The sequence below is a fragment of the Rutilus rutilus genome (assembly GCF_951802725.1).
Source record: "Rutilus rutilus genome assembly, chromosome: 4".
Classification (NCBI taxonomy): domain Eukaryota; kingdom Metazoa; phylum Chordata; class Actinopteri; order Cypriniformes; family Leuciscidae; genus Rutilus; species Rutilus rutilus.
In genome coordinates this window covers 45143036-45168522 of record NC_140212.1, presented here as the reverse complement: position 1 = coordinate 45168522, position 25487 = coordinate 45143036, and the positions used below count along the sequence as shown (strand labels likewise).

The 25487-nt window shown below is 41.2% G+C and overlaps 2 protein-coding genes across 8 annotated transcripts; one reads left to right on the top strand and one right to left on the bottom strand.

Moving 5' to 3' along the window:
- The first annotated feature begins 51 nt into the window (after nt 1-51).
- Nucleotides 52-19513, top strand: terfa (telomeric repeat binding factor a). 6 transcript variants are annotated; one of them, XM_084407643.1, is made up of 20 exons: nt 52-264; nt 924-1019; nt 1087-1211; nt 2172-2264; nt 3954-4094; nt 4960-5087; nt 6808-7158; nt 7277-7363; nt 8842-8916; nt 9113-9199; nt 12043-12129; nt 13310-13396; nt 13501-13572; nt 13895-13981; nt 14124-14204; nt 15320-15412; nt 16000-16089; nt 16165-16238; nt 17802-17833; nt 19227-19513. In XM_084407643.1, the coding sequence occupies exons 1-20, from the start codon at nt 144-146 to the stop codon at nt 19383-19385; spliced, it is 2166 nt and encodes a 721-aa protein (XP_084263769.1). In that variant the 5' UTR covers nt 52-143; the 3' UTR covers nt 19386-19513. The 6 variants fall into 6 exon arrangements, with proteins under 6 accessions (XP_084263769.1, XP_084263771.1, XP_084263770.1 ...); XM_084407645.1 differs by having other exon boundaries at nt 8842-8927; nt 13244-13396; nt 13898-13981; nt 15326-15412; XM_084407644.1 differs by having other exon boundaries at nt 8842-8927; nt 13244-13396; nt 15326-15412.
- A 54-nt stretch (nt 19514-19567) lies between these two features.
- Nucleotides 19568-25313, bottom strand: LOC311289571 (ras-related protein Rab-19). 2 transcript variants are annotated; one of them, XM_084407684.1, is made up of 3 exons: nt 24925-25313; nt 21939-22122; nt 19568-20130 (listed from the first exon to the last, which is right to left on the bottom strand). In XM_084407684.1, the coding sequence occupies exons 1-3, from the start codon at nt 25105-25107 to the stop codon at nt 19853-19855; spliced, it is 645 nt and encodes a 214-aa protein (XP_084263810.1). In that variant the 5' UTR covers nt 25108-25313; the 3' UTR covers nt 19568-19852. The 2 variants fall into 2 exon arrangements, with proteins under 2 accessions (XP_084263810.1, XP_084263811.1); XM_084407685.1 differs by having other exon boundaries at nt 19646-20130; nt 21939-22116; nt 24925-25298.
- Between the last annotated feature and the right edge of the window lie 174 nt (nt 25314-25487).

Genomic DNA, 25487 nt, shown 5'->3' with positions numbered 1-25487 from the left:
CCGTCGCTCCTGTCCAATCAGAGGCTCCGCCGTGACGCTGTGCCACGCCCCCTTCCTTCTGCACGCGCTCGCGGGAGTCAGTCAGTGAGTGCGTGAGTGAGTGATGCGCGGGCCACTGCTAATATCAAGCACAGTCGGCCAGGATGAGTGAAGACGAGCGCATTATCAACAGGTGGTTTTTCGACGTCTGCGTGTTCAAGGCGCTCGAGAGTTTCAGAAATGGAGAATACACGGTTTTCGCCAAAATCACCAACGTCGTTGAGAGTAAGTGGCGCGAGCGCCGAGTTTGTTTACATCGGCGCGCGCATGTTAGCTTTAGCGCGGAGCTAAAAACACAAACTCCATCCGAAGTCTTTTTTTTTTTTTTTACAATGACAAATTATTTAATGTAATAAATGTAGTGCTTTGGAATACAGACTTAAGGTTGGTCTCTCGTTAAAAAAATAAAAGCACCCATGACAGTTAAAAAGAGTTATAGAAGTTTGAGTTTACTCTAAAGCGAAGTAGTAAAGTTTTTTATTATGTACAAAAACAAAATAATTTGGACAATATTACCATCACAAATGTGGATCCTCGAGTCTTTCCACACTATGTGCTGTGTCAATATTTGAAAAGATATAGTGCTGTGCATTTTGTAATGTGAAACTATATGTTTCCTCAGGATGAATATTAAGTGTGTGTGACGTTAGACCTGATTTATGCTGATTTGTGTTATGCTGCTAATTTTTATTGTGTAAAAAATGAAATGATTTGGATCATATATTACTATCACAGATTTGGATCTGTCTTTCCAACACTGTGTGTTGTGTCAAGATTAGATGACATGTTTTATGATAATCAGTATTTCCACAGGATGAGTATTGTGTGTGTGTGTGTAGACCTGAAATCATGTGTAATATACACGTGTCATGTGGTGTTGTCAGGTATGGTGGCGCTGCCCATGGACGGGCGCGGAGACACGGTCCTCAAGCTGCGCTGCATGCAGTTCCTGTCCAGGGTCAACAACGGGGACAAGCTGGGTGAGTGAGCGAGCGTGTGTGTGAGTCTCTGATGTGTGTTTCTGGTGCTGACGCGTGTGTGCCACAGATCTGACGTTCGAGGAGCCGAAGACGCCGCTGGAGTCGGCTCTGGCCGTCCTGGAGTCGCTGTGCCGAGAGCTGGACGTCCCGCAGCGAGAGCAGCAGCGCGTGCACAACACCATCGCCGAGATGGTGAGACCGACACACACACACACACCTGCAGTGCAATACACCAATCTCAGATATCCTAGACTACACTACTGCGCGGGACAACAGGGGCGGCCGATGTACCGCTAGAAATGTGAGAACTGGTTTAGATGTTGAAATGTAAAATTTAGTTTTAATTTCTTTTAAATTCAAACTTAAAATGTTCATTTTCAACCCTTTGTCATTGTTTACTCGCCCTCGCGTCGTTCCAGACCAGTGAGACTTCCCTTCATTTCCTGAACACGCATCTGAGAGATTTCTGTGCCTCCATTTTAAGCCGCTCAAGCTCAGGCCCAGGAAGGCAGTCGACAATTACTGAACCACTTTATTCACAGAATATTAATATCCATAACGTGTTCTACTCTAGCGTCGTCAACACGACGTGCCTGTGTCGTGATGCTCTCGTGAACGTGTGTGTTGGAGATTAATGTCCTGTAAATAAAGCGGTAAATTATGTTGTAGTTTTTTGCGCAAAGTGGTAGTTGCGTAGCCTGTCGATGGAGGACAGATGCATCTCAGATTTCGTCAAATCTCGACATTTCGTGTGTTCAGAAGATGAGCGAAGGTCTTACAGGTTTGAAACGACATGAGGGCGCTCTCGTAATTACTGACAAAATTATCATTTTTGGATGAACTGTCCCTTTAAAGCAGTGTGTCTCATTTCAGCAGTTGTGTTTATTTGCCCTATAGCTTGTGATTAGATTTTTTGTTCTTATTTTATCACCGTTTGAGAATGTTTTACTGTGCGTTATTCAGGCAAGTGTTAGTTTTGTAACGGCCTTATTGCCAGCAAAAATAACATCATATCTTGACATAACATTATTTTGGTCCTTTGAGCTCTTAGATGGGGCATCATGCATGATTACAGCAAGCCTCAGTCATCTGTTTCTCTGCAGCGATCAGTGACGTGCGTGTGTGTGTGTGTGTGTGTGTGTGTGTGTGCAGCTCATAGTGGTGTGCATCAGGAGCGGAGAGTTCGAGAAGGCCGAGGAGATCCTGCACAGGCACTTCAGCGCAGACGCAGATTCAGCAGGGAAGGTGAGGGCCGCTCCGTATACTACAGTAGTTCAGTTAATCACACAATAGCCAATAGGTCATGCGATTAGTGTCAAAAAAGGAAGCGTTTGGGTAGCAATATGTGAAATTGCAATCTATTTCTGTTAGGGATGTCAATTTTCACAAATTCCCATGATCGATCGTCATTTAAATTAACGATCAATTAATCGATTAATCGTTAGCCTTAATACTGCGATATGCGTCTACTGCAGTGGCTATGGCCACATCATGACAGGGTCTGCAAATGCTGCTCAGAACGCTATGTTCCTCACCAAATCAATGAGAAATATAAATAAAGGGCTAATAGGGTTGTAAAATGTTTCGATGTGATTGATAAATTAATTATTTAATAATCAAATATAACTACTAATACAACGTGTCACCAACGCCGCCTCATATGCGCTTAGAATGTGTGACTGTTGTGGACGCGCTCTTCCTGGAACGCGCTGAATGAATCTGCTACCGTTAAACTGGAGCACTTTGCTAGCACTTTATTTATCTAAAAGAAACGCATCCTATGAGATTAATCAGATATATTCAAAATAAACATAATATTACAAATTATATCTGCACAAAATGACGCAAATTCATGCACAAGTGAACTTGAACTAAGTTACGTGCCATTCATTCAGAACTAGTTACTCATGTTGTGGACGCGCTCTTCATGGAGCAACGCGACACGGCAACTAAACCCAAATAATTCACAATGTTTTATTACAATATTGTTCTCTTTATAATGTTATGTAATATTACAGTCCCAATAGTCATTATTAGTCGTGCACTGCCGTTTGAGCTGCGCGCGCTGAAGCTGACGCTTTACTACAGAGTTAATTCTTAACCAAATGCAATGTGAGATAAATCAGATATATATAGGCATACACAAAATAAACAGTATTACAACTTACATTTGCACAAAACAAAAGGCTGCGAATGCACACGCAAACTTATAGTCATGATGAAGGTGTAAAATGGTCCCAAACATAACTCCGGCGCGCTCGCTTTACATGTTTCGCGGTTGAGCAGCGCGTACGCGCATGAAGACCTGCTTAATCGATGATCGATAAGTTGTATCGATTAAATGTATTATCGACAATTAATCGATCGTCGATTAATCGTTGACATCCCTAATTTCTGTATTTAAATGTACATTTTCCATTACATTTGTGCAACGTTTTCAATTCTATAATTTACATTTGCCTTTTTATACACTAGTTTTAATATGTACATTGAATCCATATTTTAATGTTTTATAAGTTGCAAAATGAAAATGTATTACAGAAATAATTAGATATGTTGAACATGTTCAAGCATAAACTGTAGTAAAATTATCATTTAGATGTTATTTCTCTTAGTTGCATTAGTTGTTAAGACACTTGCGATTGCATTTTCATGAAATGTCCCGCAATGAATGTAGCAAAATTGTGCTCTTATCTGACTCATGCGGTTCACTGTTCATATAATCCACATGGATGATATAAAAAAATAACATTATAAGACATTTATTTAAATATAAATATGAACCTAAATGTGTTTTCTTGAATGCCTCAACACACGTATAGCTGTTGTTGAGCTGCGAGCTTTTCGAATGATAATCGGATAATTCCCAGCTATCATCGAATATTGTTGCTTGTGTGTGTGTGTGTGTGTGTGTGTGTGTGTGTGTGCGCGCAGAAGAAGCTGCTGGCGAGTCTGATCCAGCGGAGGCGCTCGTCTCACTCAGTTCTGCAGCTGATCTCGTACAGCGACTTCAAGCAGGACATGCTGGAGTTCATCGAGCGGCTGTACCGCGTCCCCGAGCCCTTCCTCACGCAGGTCTGCCTCCTCATCCTCACACCAGCACACCTTCACCCTCTCAAACTGCACAAGCTCAATCAGCTGGACACCACGGCTCCACACTCACACAGTGTGCGATATATCTCTGCGATAATATCCTGAATGTTGTTTTGCGATGTGCGATTTGACATTATCAAGTATGTCCCTCTCTTCACAAACACGCATCCTGACAGCGCACGCATACACTACGTGATGTAGTCTAGTTCTAGGCTTAGTTTATTAAAATGCGTTTATAATGCCCTCAATATTTAAGATCATGGGAGAAATACCTCTGTATGTCTTTTATATTTATATAATTTAATATAGTTAAGCAATATCACACGAAGATAGACGTTTTTTTTCTCCAAATATCAGCACGATTACAAATGTGATATTGATTTTATACCACAGTTCAATAAACTAGAAGTTAATAAGTGACTTATATTTTAGACACAGTATTGCCTGTTCTTGCTCCTTTTCGCTAACGAAAATAGTTCAGACTGATTTCACTTGATTGTTAACAGGCCTATTGTGTCTTATTATTCTAGTAGAATTTGATTTAATGTAAGAATAAAAAAAAAAGATGCATGCATTTAATTAGGTTAAATGCATTTAAATGCATTTAATCTGTCACTTCTGCAAACTGACCACCGTACAGAATATGAAGAATATCAAGCACGTGAGGAGTCGGCTGTCCACGGCAGACCTGATCCTGCAAAGCTCCCAACACACAATAAAAGCACTCAGCAAAATATCGTTGCCTTAACATTATTGAAAATATTGAGATATAATTTTTGCTCAATATCACACACCCCTAGCTTGAAGTGTACCGGACCTCTAGACGCTGTGTGTGTTTGTTCTGCAGATGCTGAAGCGCTCCGGACATCTCCGCCCGAGCGCTGAGCCGACGACATCGTCATCGTCGTCATCATCACGGGGGGGGCGGAGCTCCACGCAGAAGCCCAGCGCAGCAGCAGCAGCAGAGGATCATGGGTACTAACACACGCTGCACCTCAACATTAGGACTGTTAACTGAAGTAAAACGAGTTCAAACTGAATTACTAAAAAAATAAAATAACTTTTTAGTTTGAATTACGGAAAAGTTTCTGTAGAAACCATGAAAAACTAAGTGACAAGTAACAAGATATACATATGACAGAACAAGATGGGTTATTAAAGGTATAGTGGAGGATCTTTCCGAATTTTAGATAAGACCCGCCCTCTCCACTTTTTGAATAAGTTTGATTGATTCACCAGAATGATTGACAATTAGGAGGACCAATAGTATAGGTGATCCACCCGGAAGTAAAAAATCCTCCGCTATACCTTTAATAATCTTTGAGTGCGCATTACACTTCATTATGTTGGTGTGAAATAAACAGTGATGGAAATGTAGAAATAAAAAAATAAAGTGTAGTGCTAAATATGGTAAAAACAAACTACTATTAAAAAGACCACGAAAGCATAGAACAAAAATAAAGTATTAGTTCACTTCAGAATTGACTTCATACAAGATATTCATGTCTTTCTTTCTTCAGTGGAAAAGAAATAAAGGTTTATTTAAAGTTGACCTGAAATCAAAATTGACCCTATTTACTTTGTTAGCGCATATTACTAGTCTTGTGGTGAACAATTAATCCGTGCAAGTTAATACTCAGAAAATAATAGTGTGCCGTGGTAATCTTTAATCAAAATCTGAACAGTTACTTCCGGTCTGGAATGGCGTTCCTTCTCTGATGACGTCAGTTTGACAGCTTGGTTTGGAAACGCGTAACCACTCCCTCAGACCGCCAGTCTGCTATGAGCGAGAGATGGAGAGGAGGAGCGCTAGAGTAAAACCCTGCCCTCTGTTCAATATTCCCTTTCACTTGCAACTTCCGGTTCACGCAGACTTTAAGGAAAACATTGCAGGATTGTTCTCCATATCGTGACTTCAGTGGGGTCCAGCGGGTTGAAGGTCCAAATGTGAGTTTCAGTGCAGCTTTAAAGTCTCGACACGATCCAGCTGAGGAATAAGAGTCTTATCTAGACAAACCATCCGCCATTTTATAACAAAAATACACTTTTTAACCACAAATGCCCGTCTTGCACGTCCATGACTTCACGCATTACATAATCAGGTTGAAAGGTCACGTGTGTTCGGGTTCAAAAATGCAGGATAAGGAGAAAAACTCATTTTCTCCTCCAACTTCAAAATTGTCTGACATTTTTGTTACGTTTTTTTTTGTTGTAAATGCCGTTTGACTTTGCACTTTGGCCTTGTAAACACTAGGTCGGTTCTTACACCTACGTCACGCTTGACCTTTCAACCTGATAACGTAATGTGTGGCGTATCGATGTGCAATACAAGCATTTGTGATTAAAGGTATGTAAGTGTTTATTTTGTTATAAAATGTCCGCTGGTTTGTCTAGATAAGACTCTTATTCCTCGGCTGGGATCGTGTCGAGACTTTGAAGCTGCACTGAAACTCACATTTGGACCTTCAACCCGCTGGCCCCGATTGATGTCACTATATGGAGAAAATCCTGGAATGTTTTCCTTAAAAAAAAAATGTAATTTCTTTTCGCCTGAAGAAAGAAAGACAGACATGAATATCTTGGATGACATGGGAGAGAGTAAATTATCAGGAAACTTTACTTCTGAAGTGAGCTACTCCTGTAATACAGTGAAGTGGCACGTACACCTGTCTGACGAGAGCTGTGTGTGTGTCAGCGGCGTGTGGTGTGTGAGTCTGCAGAGTGTGCGTCAGGTGTACGGCGAGCTGAGCGAGGAGTGTGGCGTGAGCGTGCCGTTCTCTCGGCTGCTGGAGGAGGTGGAGCTGGAGGCGCAGCAGCAGAGCCGAGAGCCGCCCGGTGCCGAGCTCAACCTGGCTCTGTCCGAGACGCCCATGGAGCCTGTGGAGAGCGTGAGCGTCCGCGAGCCGCGCGTTACGTTACGCCGTTACACTGGCATGACCATATCACGCCTGGTCACGGAGGACGACAGCCAGCCCAGCGAAGACGACTCTCAGGACAACATCACGCAGATCAGCGGCTGCTCAGCACTGCAGACGTCCCCTCAGAGGTCACTGACACGAGTGCTCACACCAGCGATAGCGGCCGCACTAGTGTGCTAGTTATCGCTGTAGTCATCGTCATGGTGTTGGAGTTATCCTTCTCTAAAGGCAAACTGTGTTTTCCAGGCGCGTCATTCGCAGTGATCCAGAGTCGGAGGATCTTGAGGTTCAGACTGTCAGACAAACATCCACAGACAAGCAGTGTGATAACAGGTTAAATAAAGACTTTTACTATAGTCGTTATAGTTATCGTTATAGTCATCGTCATAGTGTTATAGCTGTCGTTATAGCTATCATTATAGTTATCGCTAATGTTATCGTTATTGTCATCGTCATAGTGTTATAGCTGTCGTTATAGCTATCATTATAGTTATCGCTAATATTATCGTTATTGTCATCGTCATAGTGTTATAGCTGTCGTTATAGCTATCATTATAGTTATCGCTAATATTATCGTTATTGTCATCGTCATAGTGTTATAGCTGTCGTTATAGCTATCATTATAGTTATCGCTAATGTTATCGTTATTGTCATCGTCATAGTGTTATAGCTGTCGTTATAGCTATCATTATAGTTATCGCTAATGTTATCGTTATTGTCATCGTCATAGTGTTATAGCTGTCGTTATAGTTATCGCTAATATTATCGTTATTGTCATCGTCATAGTGTTATAGCTGTCGTTATAGCTATCATTATAGTTATCGCTAATGTTATCGTTATTGTCATCGTCATAGTGTTATAGCTGTCATTATACAGGGTTCCCGCGGGGTCTTAAAAAGTCTTAAATTCTGAACTTTAAATTTAAGGCCTTAAAACGTCTTAAAAACAGCCAGATTTTCATCCGCGGTCTTAAATTTCATTTAGTCAGGTCTTAAAAAAGATTTTACCCTCGTTCATTTCCAGAAACGCTGGCCGCAGAAAGTTATTACAAAGTAGCAAAAAAGTATCGAAGTCGCTCGCCAAGAGGCAGCTCACATATGGCATCTTTTTCGCGCTAAAGTTCATTCAAATGTCGACGCGCAGTAAGCGCGCTTATGATTGAAGCGACGCGCTCGTTTTTTTCCAGGCGCAGCGACATGAAAAAAGACATGAAGGATGCGGGTGCACCCAAACACTACGGGTGTTTTTCTCTTCTCCGTAAATAAATCTTGTAACAGAGCTATGATAAACTATGATCAACTAAAATCAACTAATTATGTGTTTTTTACAGTAGGCCTATAATATGCAAAGTACAATTTTCTATAAAAAAAATGATATCTGATTCTGTTCTTTTCTCTGACACGCGTTGTTGGGTCTGGAAGGTTACTAATGTGATTGCTTTATCTGTAAATTAAGTTAATGCTTTTTCAATTACTGAATTCATTGAAATAAAATGAATTCTTTGATTTGAATATTTTTTTGGCAATGCGTCGTGTAGGTCTTAAATTTCAATCTTTATGGTCTTAAAATGTCTTAAAATGGTCTTAAATTTGACTAACTGAAACCTGCAGGAACCCTGTTATAGTTATCGTTATAATCATCATATTGTTATAGTTGTCATTATAGCTACAATTATAGTTATCACTATAGTTATCGTTATAGTCATCGTCATAGTGTTATAGTTGTTGTTTCAGCTATTAATACGGTTATTACTATTGTCATCGTCATGGTGTTGGAGTTATCCTTCTCTAAAGGCAAACTGTGTTTTCCAGGCTCGTCATTCGCAGTGATCCAGAGTCGGAGGATCTTGAGGTTCAGACTGTCAGACAAACATCCACAGACAACCAGTGTGATAACAGTTTAAATAAAGACTTTTACTATAGTCGTTATAGCTATAATTATAGTTATCGCTAAAGTTATCGTTATCGTCATAGTGTTATAGTTATTGCTATAGCTATCATTATAGTTTTCGCTATAGTTAGCATCATAGTATTATATTTATCAGTTTTGAACGCTTCTCTAAAGGCAAACTGTGTTTTCCAGGCTCGTCATTCGCAGTGATCCAGAGTCGGAGGATCTTGAGGTTCAGACTGTCAGACGATCATCCACAGACAACCAGTGTGATAACAGGTTAAATAAAGACTTTTACTATAGTTGTTTTAGTTATTATATTTAGTTATTTTTACAGTCAGTGTTTTAGTAATTGCTATAGCTATCATTATCGTCATCGTCATAGTGTTACAGTTGTCGTTATAGCTATCAATATAGTTATTGTCATAGTCATTGTTATAGTGGTTGTTATAGCTATCAATATAGTTATCGCTAAAGTTATCGTTATAGTCACCGTTATAGTGGTTGTTATAGCTATCAATATAGTTATCGCTAAAGTTATCGTTATAGTGGTTGTTATAGCTATCAATATAGTTATCGCTAAAGTTATCGTTATAGTCACCGTTATAGTGGTTGTTATAGCTATCAATATAGTTATCGCTAAAGTTATCGTTATAGTGGTTGTTATAGCTATCAATATAGTTATCGCTAAAGTTATCGTTATAGTGGTTGTTATAGCTATCAATATAGTTATCGCTAAAGTTATCGTTATAGTCACCGTTATAGTGGTTGTTATAGCTATCAATATAGTTATCGCTAAAGTTATCGTTATATTCATTGTCATAGTGTTATAGTTGTTGTTTTAGCTATCATAATATTTAGCGCTAAAGTAGTGTTGTCATGATACCAAAATTATTGTTTCGATACCGATACCAAGACAAGAATTGCGATTTTGATACTTTTCCTGAAAAGGGAGAAACACTCTCAAATATCACTGCTGTGCTTTATTTTAAAACCGGGACAACATTCTAATCATATAACACACTAATAAATGAACATATGAACAGCAGATATATTAAACATTTGAACAAAATATGAAATATCAAAATCATGTATCATAAGAAACATAAGAGTTACTGGTAATAACTTTATCTTTATTCTGAACTTTGAATAAAAATATGAACAGCGATTATACGATATGGAAAGTACTTCCATACTTCACTCCTCGCGTCATCTTTTTCTACCAGTGGTGGACCGGCGGCCACAGTATCACTTGTGCTCGCACATGCAGCCATCTTGCTGTAGTGTTTGTCACATGACAGCGGCAGCTTCTTTGCTGCGTGTGTGAGGAGAAAAAACACAGACCTCCATAGTAGAGGATGGATACCCGACGGGCAGGGCCGGGTTCGGACAGATATTTAGAAATTATGTTCGGGTTTGGGTCGGATTCTGTCACATCAGCGCGATAAGGCATTGAACATTTTAAATTTAAAACAGCTTAATAAGTTATGTAGGTAGCCGATGTGCCTGATGATGCTTTCACTTGATGCAGACGTTCGTTTTTGTGATTAAAATACATGTAAAATATTACCATAACATCTGTCTTCCTGTGTGCGGAAATGTGTTAATGTAGCCGTGACAACGAAACACGTGCATGCGTGCCTTAAGTGCGCTTGTTTCTCCGTGCGCGCTGATGCACTCAACCTGTTGACATTTCCGAATGCCTTCTTACAGTTGCTTAATAAAAGCGGGCTTTCCACACAAACAAACGTACATGTGTCATTAGTATGTGAAAAAAAATGGGATTTTAACTGTCTGGCTCGGAGATAAATATTTTTATGCCTGTCGGGCTCGGGTCGGGTTCGGTTACTGCTCTGTCGGACGCGGACCGGGCTCGGACAGAAAAATTCGGCCCATCCGCACTCTCGTCCATAGGGAGGCACTGGAAGCATGCGTTGCACACACCAACATGAAATGCGTCTCTTATAAATCTGGAACGCGGTCATTCTTAGAAGTATCGATACTAATAAATTTAGGAACTGTGATGTTTTTAATTTCCGAGAATCGCGATACTTTTGAAGTATCGGTGCACCGTGCAACACTAGGCTAAAGTTATCATTATAGTCATCGTCATAGTGTGATAGTTGTCGTTATAGCTTTCATTATATTTATCACTAAAGTAATCATTATAGTCATCTTCACAGTGTTATAGTTGTCATTATAACTTTCATTATAGTTATCTCTAATGTTATACCATGGGCTGTTTAAATACTCGATTCTGATTGGCTGGAAGGTGTGCAGTAAAACCGTTTAATGCACAGGTAGTTCCAGTCAGTTTGATTACAGTTCGAAATGAATCCGCTACATTGGTAACCATAGTAACACAGTTACACTTGCAAGCAGAGTGAGAGACGCATATGAAAACGTTTAGGTAGGCTAAATGGATGATTTTTGAATATCGTTTAATTTGTATCAGTGTTGCCTGTCATTCATAAATAATTGTAATAAATCCATTAAAGAATCATTAAGTGAGCTATATGCTTAAGCAATGAGGGGACTGTAGCTACTAGACTTTAAAGAAGAGATCGACGCACACAGGTAACTCGCGCACGCATCTCTCTCTCTCTCTCTGTTCCTTCTTCAGTTCTCTGTCTCTCTCTTTTAATAATGAATTTAAATAAATGTGAATTCATTCAAATAAAAGCAATCCGATGGCTCTACTTTATTCAAAGCGGACGGAGTGGAAGAACTGACGAGCCTTAACTTAAGAAATAACCGTCATTTTTACACGTCTGTTAAAAAATTACACTGTAAACATCAGTTACAGCTTTAACTTATTTTTAATTTGGCAAATAACCAAGGTATAAGCGGGATAATCCACGGCTAGCCATGCATTAAAGAATTTTAATGCACTTCATAGAGGCACTCCGCTTCGCGTCGGGTGGTTCTTCGCCTCTACGTCGTGCATTAAAATCCTTTAATGCATGGCTAGCCGTGGATTATCCCTTACTTATCGTTATAGTCATCGTCATAGTGTTTTAGTTATTGCTATAGCTATCATTATAGTTTTCGCTATAGTTAGCATCATAGTATTATATTTATCAGTTTTGAACGCTTCTCTAAAGGCAAACTGTGTTTTCCAGGCTCGTCATTCGCAGTGATCCAGAGTCGGAGGATCTTGAGGTTCAGACTGTCAGACGATCATCCACAGACAAGCAGTGTGATAACAGGTTAAATAAAGACTTTTACTATAGTCGTTATAGCTATCATTATAGTTATCGCTAAAGTTATCGTTATAGTCATCGTCAAGTGTTGTAGCTGTCATTATAGCTATAATTATAGTTATCGTTATAGTCATCGTCAAGTGTTGTAGCTGTCATTATAGTTATAATTATAGTTATCGCTAAAGTTATCGTTGTAGTCATCGTCATAGTGTTGTAGTTATTGCTATAGCTATCATTATTGTTTTCGCTATAGTTAGCATCATAGTATGGATGTCACGGTACCAAAATTCCAGTAGTCGGTACCGATACCATTAAATATTTACGGTTCTCAGTACCAATTTCGGTACCACAGCAAAATCTGTTGGAACTGTTTTTCTGTTTTATTTGAAAAAAATATTAAATTAAACTCAATGATTTTATTTATGACGGTAATCATAAGTAAATAATACATATAAGCATTAAAGGCCACATGCTGTTTAAACGTAAATATTGCTTATTAAAAAATCCCATGGAGACGTGGCTAAATCTACTGTACAGTTGCCTAATTATTTCTGCCAATTTCTTCAAGTTAAACCGAACTGTTATTTTGACGGGTTGCCGTGAAGACCTTTGAGTTTCAGTGTGTGTGTGATGTGACGATAGTTTTTTCTCTAATGAAACGGTAAAATGCTTATGAAGAGACTCTCAGAGCGGCTCTGGAGATTAACTTCTTCATGCCATCATAGCGTGAGGCAGCAGAGACTGAAAACAGTGTGAGCGTCACGCGTGCTTCAGTGTGTGTGTGTGTGTGTGTGTGTGTGTGTGTGTGTGTGTGTGTGTGTGTGTGAGGTAAATGAAACGCGCGTCTGCGCCATTCATTCACACAGAGACACAGAGACATGCAGGGTTAATATTTAAATAGTCTTTTTGCGGTTTAAAATACACAGACACTATATATATCGTGTATATATCGGCTACAGACAGAGCTCTTAGTAAAGAAGTTAGTCTGGAGCCGTGCGCTTAGATCAACACACGGAAGCGACTGAAAGCAGCTCCTATTAGTGGGCACCGAATATACCCGCTACTACAGAAATGCTGGTATCGTCACATTTTCAGTACCGAAGTACCGGTACTTTGACAGCACTACATCATAGTATTATATTTATCAGTTTTGAACGCTTCTCTAAAGGCAAACTGTGTTTTCCAGGCGCGTCATTCGCAGTGATCCAGAGTCGGAGGATCTTGAGGTTCAGACTGTCAGACGATCATCCACAGACAACCAGTGTGATAACAGGTTAAATAAAGACTTTTAATTAGCATTGCTTTAGATCGCTGTATGATTACAATCATGTTGTCCTGTAATATTAGCTGACTGTAGTGTGTGTGTGTGTGTGTCAGTGAATCCGCGAGTGTGTCGAAGGTGTGCTCATCAGCTCAGCGCTCGACTCCATCCGTCAGAGACGCTCACAGGTGTGTGTGTGTTCTCTCCTGTCACACAGCAGTCAGTGTGATCAATCACTTAAGAAAATATTATACATACAATTTTGGAAATTTGTTACACAAATGTCTTTATAATAGAACACGCGTTTAATTGATAAAATCGGCTGCACAAATAAATGTGAACGTGAATTTTCCCTCTAGTTGTACAGGTGTACATAGACTTTCATGGAGCATTACGCCATGAGTGTGTGCCTCAGATATATATATATATATATGAACCCTGGTTTATATGCTTACATTCTGCCAGTGTTGTAACACCTATTAACTGTAGTGTGTGTGTGTGTGTGTGTAGTAGTGGTGAATCGCGCTCGACTCCTGCGTGTCACAGTGTTCCTCCATCTGTCAGGCGCTCGGGCAAGAAAACACACAAAAACTGCAGGTGTGAACATGTTGCATCATCACACACTCACTGATATACTGCTATCGGATAAACATGATCCCACTGGACCGTTTTTCTGTGATATCCCATAATGTGCATGTGATGCAGTGTGTGTGTGTGTGTGTGTGTGTGTTCTCCTTAGGGTGGTTGTGTCCAGTGATGAGGAGTGTGAGGATCCTCCGTCTGACAGACACACAGCCGGACAGGAGCCGCATCACAGCAGGTGCCTTTAGAACACTCACTCACTCTCACACACTCTCGCACACAAACTCACACACACACACACACACACACACACACACACACACACACACACACACACACACACTCACACTCACACTCTCTCTCTCTCTCTCTCTCTCTCTCTCTCTCTCTCTCTCTCTCTCTCTCTCTCTCTCTCTCTCTCTCTCTCTCTCTCTCACTCACTCACTCACTCACTCACTCACTCACTCACTCACTCACTCACTCACTCACTCACTCACTCACTCACTCACTCACTCACTCACTCACTCACTCACTCACTCACACTCACTCACTCTCACACGCATACTCTCTCTCTCACTCACACACACTCTCACACATACACTCTCTCACACACACTCAGACATACACTCTCTCACACACACTCACACATACACTCTCTCACACACACTCACACTCACTCTCACACCTACACTCTCACACACACTCTCTCTCACTCACACACACTCACACATGGACTCTCTCATACACACTTTACTCATTGAATGCTCTCTAAGGCATGCTTCACTGATAACTGTGATGCTGAAAACACAGGATCTCCAGCTGATGATCTCACACTGTGAAACACACAGCGCATCATCAGCCTAAACACACTCTCTCACTCAGTCACTCACACACACTAAAGCTATATTGTGCTTTGAGTAGAGTTTGTGTGATGCTTTGCCAGAACTTCTACATTATTATTATTATTATTATTATTATTATTATTATTATTATGAGAGGTCCACACATATTTTGGGCTCATTGTAAAACTCTGTGGCACACTGAACGCGAAGCACTTAACGGGACACGCCGCATTCCTCTAGAGAAGGACCAAACAAGGTTTTGTAATAAATATTTGTACTTTACTTCTATAAAAGCAGCACACACACACACACCGTACATGAGGAGGATGCCTCTCTTTCTCCAGCTGAAGGTTTCTGACCGCACTCGAGCGCGCCGCCTTCACAGAGCTGGGTTGAGGTCTACAGATGCAGAGTGCAATACAGATGTGTATTTAGGATGTGTTCTTTCCGCTAGCCCCCTACACAGTGCTTGAGAACCCTGTAACTGAGAGTGTGTGTGTGTTTCTCTCAGTGTCAGTGACCCAGAGTGTGTGTTGGAGGAGCGTGCGGCGCCCCAGAGCTCGACTCCTGCACGCCACAGCAGAGCCGCTCGGAGCAATCACAGGTGTGTGTGTGTGTGTGTGTGTGTGTGTGTGTGTGTGTGTGTGTGTGTGTGCATTAGGGTGGACATTTCTCACAAATACTGCATAGATACAAATATACATTTATTTAAATGACGTTTGACGAGAACGTTTTTGTCACCATTTCTGAGCAAGCTTACGATTAAGGCAATGTCCACAACAAACTTCTGTTATATCTTACGGTTTTCTTTTAGTGGAAAACATTAAACAATGTGTGTAAACAAAACATATAAAGAACTGAAGCATTTAAGCTCAAGCAGTGCGAGCGGGTCAGAATCACTCTGCGATCTGAGTATCATAATGAGGCTGATATGGTTAGGATTTCATGGTGGTGATATTAGTGTAACTCAGTTTTCTGCATTAATTTGATTAAAAGTTGATTTGATTCACTGTGTTTATGGCCAGCAAAGCAACGAGTAAAATTCAAACAGTATTTTTATTCTTCTAATAGTAATTAATAATGCACAGCCTTGGTTTTCATCATCACATCACAGACACGAGGTGTGTGTGTGTGTGTGTGTGTGTGTGTGTGTGTGTGTGTGACTGACCGCTGTCTTCCTCCTGTGTGCAGTGAGTCTGAGGTTCACAGCACTCGCCCGCAGGTGCGCAGCTCTCCAGCCGACAGCCGCTCATCGTCCTCAGGGAAGCGCAGCGCCAAGAGGTGAGTGTGTGTGTGTGTGTGTGTGTGTGTGTGTGTGAGAGACTGTGAACATAAACTGACTGACGTGTCTCTCAGGGCCCGATGGCAGGACGCGTCAGGGATTCAGGAGGACTGGAGTGACGAGGAGTCTCTGTTCAGCGCCGCTTCAGGTACACACACACACACACACACAGCTGTAGGGCCAGGCATGATCTCTCCGTATCGGCTGGGATTCTGTCAGTGACGATCGTTCGCTCTACAGATTCACTCTACAGATTCGCTCAAAGGGTTGAGATTTTCCATTGACTTCCAGGGGCATTATTTTATAACGTTATTGGATGCATGCATCATCTCTGGTTAAAGCTCTTCGCATTTAATCAAGAGACTCAATCAGAATAATAAAACACTATAGGGATGTTTCCAGTCAGATGAAATCAGTATGTAAATCTGCTTTTGCTCTTTGCGCTTGGATGCATTTACACTGCAATAACAACTGCGTAAATCATGCTTTGAGATTGTTTCAAAAATATCGAAATGATTTTTTTTACTGATACTTTGAAAGCGCCATTGAATCACCACTCAACCGACTGGCTCAAAAGGCTGATTCTTGTATTTATGAATGAATCATTGATGAACTATTGAGTTTGGACAGCACTGTTTCTGGACTATAACTCCCAGTATTACCTGTTGCACAGAATCAGTCGTGCCGACAGCACACTTACTCGTGTGACTCTGCTTGACTACATCATATAGAAACACACGATATCATGCAGGGCATTCTCCCCTTCATATATTGATAATCAAGCTCAGTCTAACTGTGTTCTGCTAATCTGTGGCACTGACCGGCTACGTTTACATGCTCAACTTGTGTTTTGAGGTGTTCACATGAACACTAATCATGTGATCGGGTTGATGTGTGTGTTCATATGTCACAAGCTTCTGATCGGGATGTATTTTTAGACATGCACTCACTGCACAGATATACAGTTTCCTGCTGTTTACACATAATAACTGTTCTCCTACATCCGTTCTTTATTAGTTTTAAACCGCAGATTTAATATTTATCCATTTCTGCTCATAGTTTGGAGATAATGAAGCGTATGAGCCGTTGTGCCGCTGCTTATATTGATCACGCAGTAAAACTGTTTCGTGTGTGGATGAGCGTCTGAAGCGAGCGCTGGTGGGCCGTTGTCCTGCTCCACTTCACACACGCAGAGAAAGCCGGATTACAGAATAACACACACTCGTTTATACCACACTTTATTCATCAGGAGGAACAGCTCGTTCAGCGTGTCATTACACTGTTTCTACGTCATCACACATGCGCAGTCCTTTCAGTTTCGGTTCTCAATCCGATCAAGTGTTCACATGTTCTCTCGATCGATTAGACCCTTTCAGTCCGATCGAAGTCTCATTGGGATCGAGCTCATTCGGATCGATCAAGGCGTTTACATGCAGGCTCTTCAGTCCGATTGAGCCGTCGATCCCATTACTAACGGATTATTTGGTCGCATGTAAACATCGCCGCCACACACACATTTAGATGTATTTATTTACCCTGCTTCATGATCAAAGTGCATCAATGAAAGCATGCATTCGCAAGGTCTGGTTTAGTGTGTTTTGTGCAAAAGCGAGTGACATATTCTGTGTATTACAAATTAGGAAGTTATGATTGGCGGTACATATGACACATCGTGTGTCTGACTTCTGCTTCACGTTTGTGTCGTCTGCAGGTCCATCCCGCAAGAAGAAGTACACCAAGAAGGTGCGTGCGTGCGTGCGTGTGTGCGTGTGTGTGTGTGTGTGTGTGTGTGTGTGTGTGTGTGTGTGTGTGTGTGTGTGTGTGTGTATCAGATGCATGTGTTGACAGATACTTGCGCTGTGTAATGTGTTTGAGATGGTGTGTTTTCCTCACTGCGTTTCACAGGTGTGTTCTCCATCTGTAAATGTTAGAAACTCCTACAGACAGACACAGACAGACAGATAGATATAGATAGATGTAAGTGTGTTATTAGCAGTAACTGTGGACTATTGTAATGGGGTATCATGTCACATCAAATGTAGGATCATTAGTCTGTGCTTTTGTATTTATTTTTAGTGATATTATATTTAGTGATAGTTATATTTAAAAATTAAAATCATTATCATTTATTTTTGTTTTTAGATTGTTACATTATCATGTGATTTTAACACATTTTTGCACATAATATATATAGACCATTGACTACATGGTTAAACTTACTATAGGTTAGTTGTTTTCGTAGCCTTCAATGTGAACATTGTTTGTTGGACAACATTGAGCAGGATTCTTTTTAATATATATATATATATATATATATATATATATATATATATATATATATATATATATATATTTATTTTTTTATTTATTTATATTTATTATTATTATTTTTTTATTTTTTTTTATTTTTTATTTTAAATTGAAAAAATATGCTGTATATCGCCATTCACCAAACAATACAGATATATGATATTTTGGCCATATCGCCCAGCCCTAATTCAGAAACATGATGTGAAAATGCCCGCCTTGTGGAGTATCACCGTAAACACAGTCAGTTGAGTCTTCAGTGAGAGATGAGATGTGTGTGTGTGTGTGTGTGTGTGTGTGTGTGTGTGTGTGTGTGTGTGTGTGTGTGTGTGTGTGTAAACACTGGACCTGTGCAGCTCTTAAAGTGACAGCAGCCTAATATTCCTGCCGCCGTCTGTTATTACATGATAATCACAGAAATTAGAAGACAGACTGAATTACTGTAATAAGGGTTAACCTATATTTATACAGTGAAGATTAATTAATATTTCTGAACCTGAAAATATAGTTTAGAATTTCATGGAAACCCTGAAAAGATCTGTTTATTTCATTTGTATGGTTGCATTTATTTGTGCTATTCCTCATAATTTGAGTTTGTTCTTATTTTATTACTGACTATCTTTAGCAATATTTCAAATGTATGAGTTAGGCTAGTAGTTTTTGGTGTCGTAACCTTAAATATTAAGGTTACATGGATCAAAAACAACTAAAACAATAACTAGATGTATTTATTACTTTTTTGTGTTGGGGCCAATGAAAATTTTGGCGGGGCAAGTAAAAATGTCAACCAATTCGAGCGTCCTTGTGTGTGTGTGTGTGTGTGTGTCAGCTGTGGACGGTGCAGGAGTCGGACTGGCTGAAAGAGGGCGTGCGGCGCTTCGGCGTGGGACGCTGGGAGCCGATCCGCTCCGCCTTCCCCTTCACGGGGCGCACCGCCTGCAACCTGAAGGACCGCTGGAGGACCATGGTCAAGCTCAAGATGGTCTGACACACACACGGGATCATCTCCGTTTTATACCCATGTTCACAAACTGTTTTATAACACCGTGTGTGTGCGAGTGTGTGTGTGTGTGAGAGAGAGGTTTTCGTTCCCTATTAAATGTTCGTTGTGCTGGAGCAAGTGTTGCTGTCATCATTCCACACCATCATCTGCTGAAACTGATGAACACCTTCATAAACACCACCTCAACTTCATCAAATCAAGATGAATATAGATATTGGTTGTACTTAAAACAAGAGCAGACGTCTGTCAGTGGGTCAGAAAAATCTTCATTCACAAGAACAGCAGAATTCAACATCAGAAAACAGTATATCCACCACAGCTGATGATGCGTGACATGCTCACAGGTGTCAGATTTGGCTCAATGTGCTTTTATAATGTGTGTGTGTGTGGTGAAATCACTGTAACAGAACACACAGATGAGCAGTTCAGAGGTCACGTTGTGTGTGTGTGTATCAGCACGCGCAGGGCTTCTTCTCGTCGGCTGATGATGCTGAGGTCAGGCTGACGGTGTGTGAGTTGCTCCGCAGCATTACGGCGTGTGTGTGGTCGTCTGCGACGCTGGTGTCGTTCTGCATCAGCAGCCGGCGAGCCATCATGACGAAGGCCTCCTCCACGCTCCAGGCGTCTCTTGCCGACGTCTCCACCGCCGCTAGCAAGCCCTTCGCCTCCGCTAGCTTGCACGCCTCCTCGAACTGCACCTCGCGCTCCGTCTCCAGGTCTCGCTTGTTACCTGAGGAAACACACGTTTAGACCAAGCGGCTCTCTTATGAATCTAACACAGAAGTGACTTAACCTGCAGTTCATCCACTGGCCACTAGAGACCGGCTCCAGAAGAGAGTCAATCCCATAGACCCCCATGTTAAAATGCCCAACTTTACAGCAGGAAGAAACATGTTTACAGCCTGGTGCAAGAAGTGGGTTTGGTCTATACAGGTAATTTTGCCCTTTACTCATCTGTTTAAATTAAATTAAAGGTGCATTGTGTAATATTTCTGATGATTAGCAGACAGAAATGCAATATCATAAACATAACCATGTTTCAGTGGTGTATAAAGAGCTTACATAATGAACCGTTATGTTTTTATTAGCTTAGAATGAGCATTTCTCTCTACACACACCGCTGGTCCGCTTACACCGACCCTGAGCGGACAAGCGCGTTTCGTCACTATGTTGTTCTTAGTGCAGAGGAGCTAAAGCTAAAGTCAGCGAATAAAACACTGAACCATGATGAACAAGTAACAATAATATTCACAATAACATCGTTTTACTGAATAATTAATTCAACAATTTATTTATCTTTGTAAAGAAACCTCATTGCTTAACTGGCTACTCTCTGCTGTCTCAGACGACGACATCACTTCCTGTCAGCCACCATAACTTATGTTGATTTACACACTGCACCTTTAAGCCTTAACGGTCTGCATAATTAAGGGCGTGGCCACTTGAGTGACAGGTGGATTGCCGCTGATGTCACTACTAGCCGTTTGTCTGCTGTCTGTTAGCGTCACCTCAGCTAATCCGCCTCGCTGCACATTTTCGTTTATCCGGGAGTGACGCGCTGCCAAGATGGCGATGGCCAGCTCCGCCCACTTTGGGCTTCAAAAATTCAAAAAAGCGAGTGAATTCAGACGCTGACGTTTACACTGTGCGTCGGAGAGCTGGAGCTGGAGCAGTTCTGCTTAGTCACAAGTACTGATAAAACTACTTTTATCTTACATGTTACTAACTTTATAAAATAATTAACAATCATAATGACTTTATTTTGTAATTATACATGCCTTCGTGCCAGCTTTGTAGGTTTATCATGCTTTACATGAATAGTGGTAAACCATGCTAAATCACGGTAAACTATGGTAACTTGTTAAGAACATGCTAGCAACATGCTTATCGTGTTAGAATTTAGCTAAAAACATGCTAGCAATGTAGTGGGTGGTGGTGTTGCACAAGCAAGCACCTCTCATATTTTCTTCAGGAAATGTACATTCCAGTCTTCTCCGGATTGGATTTTGGGAAATAATGCTTCAGTGCATAGTGCACTATATAGTGGATAGAGCAGTTTTGGACACAGCTTATGGTTTAAACGTGAGCTGTTCAGTAACTCAGTGTTCAGTGTGTGGAGGACTAGCGTTTAATCGTACCGATGAGCGCGGTGAGCACGTTAGCAGCTCCGTTCAGTAACTCAGTGTTCAGCGTGTGGAGGACTAGCGTTCAGTCGTACCGATGAGCGCGGTGAGCACGTTAGCGGCTCCGTTCAGTAACTCAGTGTTCAGCGTGTGGAGGACTAGCGTTCAGTCGTACCGATGAGCGCGGTGAGCACGTTAGCGGCTCCGTTCAGTAACTCAGTGTTCAGCGTGTGGAGGACTAGCGTTCAGTCGTACCGATGAGCGCGGTGAGCACGTTAGCGGCTCCGTTCAGTAACTCAGTGTTCAGCGTGTGGAGGACTAGCGTTCAGTCGTACCGATGAGCGCGGTGAGCACGTTAGCGGCTCCGTTCAGTAACTCAGTGTTCAGCGTGTGGAGGACTAGCGTTCAGTCGTACCGATGAGCGCGGTGAGCACGTTAGCTGCCCCGAACTGCTTTAGCTCGTGGATCCAGCGCGGCAGCGAGTCGAAGGTGGCCCGGCGGCTGATGTCGTAGGCAATCATGGCTCCGTGTGCACTGCGGTAGTAGCTCTGCGTGATGGTGCGGAAGCGCTCCTGGCCCGCCGTGTCCCACACCTGCATCTGCACACACACACACACAGAGAGAGAGAGAGAGAGAGAGAGAGAGTCAGTACACGAGGGACGTTCACTGATCACTGCTGCTCCTCTAACAGAGAGTCATAGAAACCAAACACACCTGCTCACCACTGTCTGGCCTAACTCACATGAGAGAACAACACTGGCTGACTGCATACTGAACACTAAACATGATATACTGAACACTGCATACTGAACACTAAACATACACTGAACACTGCATACTGAACACTAAACATGATATACTGAACACTGCATACTGAACACTAAACATGATATACTGAACACTGCATACTGAACACTAAACATACACTGAACACTGCATACTGAACACTAAACATGATATACTGAACACTGCATACTGAACACTAAACATACACTGAACACTGCATACTGAACACTAAACATACACTGAACACTGCATACTGAACACTAAACATGATATACTGAAGACTACATGATATACTGAAGACTACATGACATACGGAGCAATAAACATACTGAATACTGCATACTGAACACTACTCATATACTGAACAGTGCATAATGAACAATGTACATGACATACGTAACTCTACATACACATACACTATATACTGTTACAGAACACTGCATACTGAACACTACACATATACAGAACACTGCACAGTGTACACTACATACTGTCTACATACTAGAGTGTACACTACAAATTGCATTATATATCTTAAACACATTCTGTCTATCAAATTATACTTTATACATTATACTATCAAATGCATTTCAGCACTGTACGCTACATTCGGCCTCCATTACAGCAATAAGCGGTATATAGTGTTCAGCAGGCAGTATGCAGTGTACACTGCGCAGTATTAAGTGTAGTGTTCAGTAGGCAGTACACAGTGTTTTGTAATTTAGTTCATTACAGCAATAAGCAGTATACAGTGTTCAGAATTACATTACAAAACACTGCCTACTGGACACTACACTACTGCACTACTTACTGAACACTGTACACTGCCTTCTGAATACTCAATACTGCCTAATGAACCCTGTATTACCTCACACAGTGTACACTAAATACTGTCTACTATACATATTGTCTACATACTGCAGTATATTCATATATATATTCATATATACTACATATATTCTACACATACTGCCTGGTGCTCAGTGTACACTATAAACTGCATTACAGAACACTTCACTTCCTACTGTACATTTCATAGTGTCTGCTAAACACTGTACAATACAGGCTGCCAACTGAACAGTGTACATTCCATACTGTACAGTGTATACAACATACTGTAGTGCACACTGCATACTTATGCTCTGAGTACACAGTATGTTGCTTACTGAACAGTGTACATACTGCTACATACTTATGCTCATGTTCACAGCATGTTGCTTACTGAACAGTATATATACTGTAGTGTACACTACATACTTATGCTCTGAGTACACAGTATGTTGCTTACTGAACAGTGTACATACTGCTACATACTTATGCTCATGTTCACAGCATGTTGCTTACTGAACAGTATATATACTGTAGTGTACACTACATACTTATGCTCCGTGTACACAGCATGTTGCTTACTGAACAGTGTACATACTGTAGTGTACACTACATATGCTCATGTACACAGCATGTTGCTTACTGAACAGTGTACATACTGCAGTGTACACTACATACTTATGCTCCGAGTACACAGCATGTTGCTTACTGAACAGTATACATACTGCAGTGTACACTACATACTTATGCTCTGAGTACACAGTATGTTGCTTACTGAACAGTATACATACTGCAGTGTACACTACATACATATGCTCCGTGTACACAGCATGTTGCTTACTGAACAGTATACATACTGCAATGTACACTACATACTTATGCTCCGAGTACACAGCATGTTGCTTACTGAACAGTATATATACTGCAGTGTACACTACATATGCTCCGTGTACACAGCATGTTGCTTACTGAACAGTATACATACTGCAGTGTACACTACATACTTGTGCTCCGAGTGCACAGCACGTTGCTTACTGAACAGTATACATACTGCAGTGTACACTACATACTTATACTCATGTACACAGCATGCAATACACACTCCATACATAAGTGAAAAATGTTTCCCCAATAAACATTTCAAACTGTCATTACACATTTATATACGTATATTCATTTTATTTCCCTGTTAATCTTTGCTCTCACATTTGGCTTTATTCGGTTTCACTTTATTTTGATGGTCCCTTTAACACATTCTGTTGACTATAAGTAATGTTGCAACTGCATGTCTACTAACTCTCATTAGAGTATACGTAGAGTATTAGTAGACTGGTAGGGTTAGGGTTAGAATAAGTTGACATGTAGATGCAAAGTTACTTATAGTCAGTAGAATGTCTGTCGGAGGAGCATCACAATAAAGAGTTGGCAGATATTAGTTAGCAGTCCACTAATACTCTAGTAAGAGTTAGTTGTCAAAGTTACTTATGGTCAACAGATGTTCAAAAGGCACCATCAGAATAAAGTGTTACCTTTATACTTCTAGATTCACACATCAATATAAGAGACAAACACAAAGCCTAGCATGTTTGCGTATGCTGCAGGAAGCAGCCGTGTGTGTTTCTTCCTGTAGTGCGACACTAACACACTGAGAGGATAAACTGGTTCTGCTGGCTGAACCGGTTCAGTGTAAGAGCCACACGTGCAGCAGGAGAATCACACTGACCTGCGTATACACACACTCAGTCTGACTAACATCACGAACATGGAGCTGTGGTGTGACCCCTGACCTTCACTCTGCGGCCCTCGATGCTGAGCGTGCGCACGGTGAAGTCCACGCCGATGGTGTTCTGCTGGCGCTCGCAGAACTGGCTCGTCTTGAAGCTCTGCACCAGGCAGGTCTTGCCCACGTTTGAGTCCCCGATGAGGATGATCTTGAAGAGGAAGTCGAAGGAGTCGTCCTGAGGATCCATGGGTCAGGATCCCATAGCTCACACACATATACACACACACACACAGAGAGAGAGAGAGAGGTCTGCCGTCAGTCTCACTGCGCTCCAGCTCTCACCTTCCTTCTCAACCCGGTTCAACAGGTGTGACCGCCACCTGCTCAGGTGCATTCTGGGTAATGTAGTGCCGCGGACTGGGTAATGTAGTGCCTGAACTGAACAGCCACTACACATGTTTTACGGTGTTCACATGAATATCCTGCACAGCCATTGCAACAAATGTTTTGTTTTCAACAAATAGTTCAGAAAATGTTGATCATTAACCTCAAACTAAACATTATAAGATTTATGCATCATGTTATAAATGTTTTTTTTTGCATTTTAACTGAGTTTAAAAATATTGT